Here is a 5,129-nt window from a genome sequence, read left to right as displayed (position 1 = left end):
GGCGGGGGTGTGGCGCGGGGGGCGCGCGGGGCGGCGCGGGGCGCGCCCGCGGAGGTGACGGGGCGGCGCGCGGCGGGGCGGCGCGCGCTCAGGCAAAGTTTCGGCGCGGCGGGGCCGGCCGGGCCGCGGAGCGCGGCGGAGCGCAGCGCTTATAGCGGGGCGGCGGCGGCCGGGGAGGAGGCGGCGGCGGCGGCGGAGGAGGATGGATCCGCCGTCGGGCGCGCAGGGCCAGCACCAGCACGAACCCATCAGCTTCGGCATCGACCAGATCCTCAACAGCCCCGAGCAGGAGAGCGCTCCCCCGCCGCCGCCGCCGCCGCCCCCCCGGGGCCCCGACGGCGCGACCTTCCTGGGCGGCCCCGGCGGCCGCGGCGGCGCGCCTTACCCGGGCCTGCCGGCCCCTTTCCCGGCCATCGCCGCGCCCTTCGAGGACTCGGGATCTTACAGTGTCAACCTCAGCCTGGCCCCCGCCGGCGTGATCCGGGTGCCGGCGCACAGGCCCATCCCCGGGGCCGTGCCGCCGCCCATCTCCAGCGCCATCCCGGCCATGCCCGCCGTGCCCAGCCTGGGCAGCCTCAACTTCCCCTGGATGGAGAGCAGCCGGCGCTTCGTCAAGGACCGGTTCACAGGTAAGGCGCCGGGGCGGAGAGGGAGAGCCCTCCCCGGCAACGAACGGGAGGGCAAATAAAAAATAGAAAACGAAATAACCCTAGTAATAGCAGTAAGAATAAAAGCAAAGGCGGCCCGCCGGATGTTTCCCTTCCCCGCGCTCGCCGCGATCCGAAAAACCGCTCTCCTGCCGGCGCGGACAGCGCGGGCGCCCCGGGGGGGCGGCCGGGCCCCCGCTCGTCTCCGCATCCCTCCGGCGAAAGGTGGAAGCGGCACCTCGGGGAGACACGGTCCCTTCGGGGGGCGGCCGTCGGGCAGAGCCGCGGCCCCGGGGGAGGGGAGGGGGGAGCGGCCGGCACCGTGCGGGCGCGGGGCTGACCCCTCTGCTTCCCACCCGGGCAGCGGCGGCGGCGCTGACGCCCTTCACGGTGACACGGCGGATCGGGCATCCCTACCAGAACCGGACCCCGCCGAAGCGCAAGAAGCCGCGGACGTCCTTCTCCCGGGTCCAGATCTGCGAGCTGGAGAAGCGCTTCCACCGGCAGAAGTACCTGGCCTCGGCCGAGCGCGCTGCTCTCGCCAAGTCCCTCAAGATGACGGACGCCCAGGTGAAGACCTGGTTCCAGAACCGGCGCACCAAGTGGCGGTGAGTCCCGCGCCCCCGGGGCCGCCCCGTCCCGCCGCCGCCGCTCCCGGCCGAGCCCCGGCTCCGGCCGGCAGCGCACTCCTCGCCGGCGGCCAAACGGGTGGGGGGGGAGCGGGATTATTATTATTATTATTATAATAGTAGTGTTATGTTTACTTATATTTTTTTTTTCTTTTTTATAGTCCCCCATTCGTAAAAACGGGGGTTATTCGTAAAAACGGGGGTTATTCGTAAAAACGGGGAGGTATTCGTAAAAACGGGGGTTATTCGTAAAAACGGGGAGGTATTCGTAAAACCGGAGTTATTCGTACAAACGAGGGACTGTTCGTACAAGCGAGGGATTGTTCATAAAAACGGGGGTTATTCGTACAAACGGGAGTTTATTCGTACAAACCAGGGATTGCTCGTAAAAACGGGGGTTATTCGTACAAACGGCATCTTAATTGTACAAACGAGGGATTAGTCGTAAAAACCGTGAGTTATTCGTAAAAACGAGGGAGTATTAAAAAAAAAAAAAAAAGGAATTATTCGTAAAAACGAGGGAGTATTCGAAAAAAGGGGAATTATTCGAAAAAAAACCGGGGGTATACTGGGAAATCGGGGGAACACCGGGAAAGGGGGGATTATTGGGGAATGGGGGGGGGGGATTTCCAGGCGTTTCCCGCCGCCCGCGATCCCTCCGTTCCAGGCCTCGCGGCCCGGCGGTGCCCGGCCCCGGGATGCGCCGATTCCCGCGGCCGGTTCCCGCGGCGGCCCCGGAGCATCCCGGGGAGGGGGGTGGTCGGTCGGCGGGGCGCGGGCTGAGCGTGTCTCCCCCCCACCCCCCCCCACCCCCCCCGGCAGGCGGCAGACGGCGGAGGAGCGGGAGGCCGAGCGGCAGCAGGCGAGCCGGCTGATGCTGCAGCTGCAGCACGACGCCTTCCAGAAGTCGCTGAACGAGTCGATCCAGCCCGACCCGCTGTGCCTGCACAACTCGTCGCTGTTCGCGCTGCAGAACCTGCAGCCCTGGGAGGAGGAGAGCGCCAAGATCCCCCCGGTCACCTCCCTCGTCTGAGCCCGGTAGCCCGGGCACGCAGCGGACTCGCTCCCGGAGCTCGCCCGGCGGTTCCCCCTCGCCCCCGGGGCCGCGGCTCGGCGCAGACGGGGCGGACCGGGCCCGCGGGGCCGGGGAGCGGGAGCGGGAGCGGAGCCGGGGCCGGAGCCGCCGCGGCGCTTCCCCGAGGCCGGCGCGGAGCGGAGCCGCCGGGCGCTGCCGTGGCGGGGCCCCGCGCTCCGCTTGTATATTCGTGTCGATGTTCCACTAGGAAGGGAAAAATGTCACTTTTTGTAAGAAGTGTTAATAATTTAATTTATTTATGCATCGAGATTTTGGGCACTATTAATATGGAGTTATATAAAACCTCGATTATTTATATCGAAATCTGAACATAGGTATTTTGTGTTGGCTTTGGAACAAAAGGCTATTTTTTTTTTCCTGTTCTGAGGATAGTCTAAAGAAAAAAAAAATACCTACCTATCACTTAGCGGAGGGGACTAAGTGGAGCCGGTGATGACTCATTAGCTTAGGAAACCCTATTAAGCTGAAAAGCGGTCGCTTCCATCTGTCCCAGGTGAAGTTAATGTCAGCTGTAATTTATTCACCGTAGTAATAAGGGCTCCTTTCAGGCACCACGCACTCGGTTTTGTCCTCACTTTTCCAGCCGACAAGCTTTAGCGCACCGAAACAGCATCCGCACCCTCTCCTTTCGCCACCGGCTCTAGAGAAAGCGCCTTATGTTTCATAATAAAGAAGATTTGGGGTTGACACAGACCATGTATAATACTTTGTACTTGCCGAGACGTGTAAATAAACGTTTTCTTTAAAAACGCCTCTCCGCTCCCTGCCTGCCGCCGCGCCGGGGACGGGTCGCTGCGGAGCGGGCGGCGCCCGGGAGACTCTCGTCGTTCGGCGGAGACGGAGGTGAGGAGCCGGCCGGGAGCGGGAGTGGGGCCGGGGGCGGCGGGCGGGCTCGCAGCGGGGCTCCGGTAACGCACCCGGGGGGGCCGTACGCGGTGCTGCCGCCCGCTCCGCCGGGGGACGGCGGCCGGGAGCAGCCCCGGGCTGGGGACGACGTCGGAGCCGTCCCGGTGCAGGGCCCCGCCGGTCCCCGGTAACGGTCCCAGCCCGGCCCCGCGCTACCGAGCCGCCTCCCGGCCGGCACCCAACGGTTTTCGTTTGCCCCGCCGCTGCTCGGCGGCGTGGGCGACAGCACGGCGTGTTGCCGTGGCCGTGGGCCACCGGGGTGCCGGTTCCCGGGGCGCCCGCCGGCACCGGAGCTCGTTTAACAGCCCGGGGAGGCGCGGGGTGGGGAGCGGTATTTTTAAGAACAAACTCCCGTAATTCTGCGGGTCCAGGGCGGGGGGAAGCCGCAAAATTTTACATTTTTTTTAGAACCCAGCGCTGGTCCGGGTGGGTTCCCCCCAGCCACGGGCGGGACCCCGCGGGGCGGTGGGCTCTGCCTCTCCCGCGGCGGGCGAGTGCGGCCACCGGCAGCCCGTAGAAGTCGAAAGGCGTTGCCGGTGCTGGGCTCGCTGTTCCGCCGGCCCGGCTACGGCAAAAGGCGTTTTAGGGGCGGCGAGTCGCCCAGGGCGAGGGAATAAGGAAATGATTTCCTCAGCCAGCCCTTTCCGCAGCGGGAGCGGGGCAGGGGCTCGGGTCGCAGCCGGGGTTTGGTTTGTCGGGGGAAGGTTGTGGAGGTCCAAAGGCAGGGCCGGATCCTGTCACGCCGGGGGTGATGGCGCTGGGACCGTGCGGCTGCTCGGCTGGTGTCGGAAAGCACCCATGGAGGGGAGGTGTCTGGCAGCGAAGTCAAAAAAAAAAAAAAAAAAAATATAAATCAAAGACACAACGGGGAAATCTATACCTGGGTGCGGGGTGTGGGGAAACGCGGCGCTGCTGCCGTGCGTGGCCCTGGCCCTGTCCCCCCGCACCGCCCCGCTCCTCCTCCGCGCCAGCCCCGACCTTTCCCCGTTTGTGTCGCCCGTTCCCCCCCCGCGGCGCGGTGCGGTGCTGCCGGTCGGGCGCCGGCCCCGCGGAGGGGGCTCACACCGCATCCCGGCGACGGGTCCCGCCCTGGGCTTGTCACCCGCCCTGGGCTTGTCACCCGCCGCCGCTCGGGCACAGGGGCAGGGGATGGGGCTGCGTTCGGAGAGGGGAGAAACCCCCGGCACCGAGCGCAGAGCAGCCAGGAGAAACCCGCGCCTTGGCGAAAATGTTGGAAGAGTCAAGCTCTGAATAACGCGAGGGGGTTGGAATAAACGGGTACTCGTATTCACGTGTGTATTCGATGTTCTGTTTTTACCCGTAGCCTCTAACATCTATAAACTGCATTGTTTTCAAGACAGCCTTTAACTGTTTGGGCGTCCCATGATCATAAACTTCTGTATTCCTGATTTCCCTGCAGTTTTTCCCGAACTGCTGTACGCCAGAAGCCGTGGATTTGCAGAGAGCATAATGATGCTGCAGATTGCAGTAATCAGCTTTGTGGCGGGCGAGGATCTAGTGCAAAGCCGGGGAGCCTTTACAGCCCTGTTATTAAAAGCAGCGCAAGTGGGTCTGAGCTCGGCGGTGACAGCCCAGGCTGGGCTCGGGCTCTCCTTGCCACTGTTGCCCATGGGCTGTGCCAAAGGCAGCCAGATCAAGCCTTGGGATTGCCAACTTTCCAAAAGACTTCAGAAACCAGTCGCTTCCGTTTCAGCCGTCTGAACAGCTACCAAATAGCGGGGCTTATGCGCTGGTTGCAGCGTGCTTGGGCTCACTGGGGTTATGGCTGGTGTCTTTGTTTCGGAGGAGCTGGTCTCGGGGTTTTGAGCTGCGCTGAGTACGAGGGAGACA

General features: G+C 64.1%; 1 protein-coding gene across 1 annotated transcript; it reads left to right on the top strand.

Moving 5' to 3' along the window:
- Positions 1-202: 202 nt before the first annotated feature.
- TLX3 (T cell leukemia homeobox 3) lies at positions 203-2,309 on the top strand. The gene is made up of 3 exons (XM_063349330.1): positions 203-629; positions 1,012-1,255; positions 2,099-2,309. The coding sequence occupies exons 1-3, from the start codon at positions 203-205 to the stop codon at positions 2,307-2,309; spliced, it is 882 nt and encodes a 293-aa protein (XP_063205400.1).
- The last annotated feature ends 2,820 nt before the right edge of the window (positions 2,310-5,129 follow it).

The sequence above is a fragment of the Chroicocephalus ridibundus genome, chromosome 11, assembly GCF_963924245.1.
Source record: "Chroicocephalus ridibundus chromosome 11, bChrRid1.1, whole genome shotgun sequence".
Lineage (NCBI taxonomy): Eukaryota > Metazoa > Chordata > Aves > Charadriiformes > Laridae > Chroicocephalus > Chroicocephalus ridibundus.
Note: the sequence above shows the minus strand (reverse complement) of the source record. Positions and strands in the feature narration are given on the sequence as shown.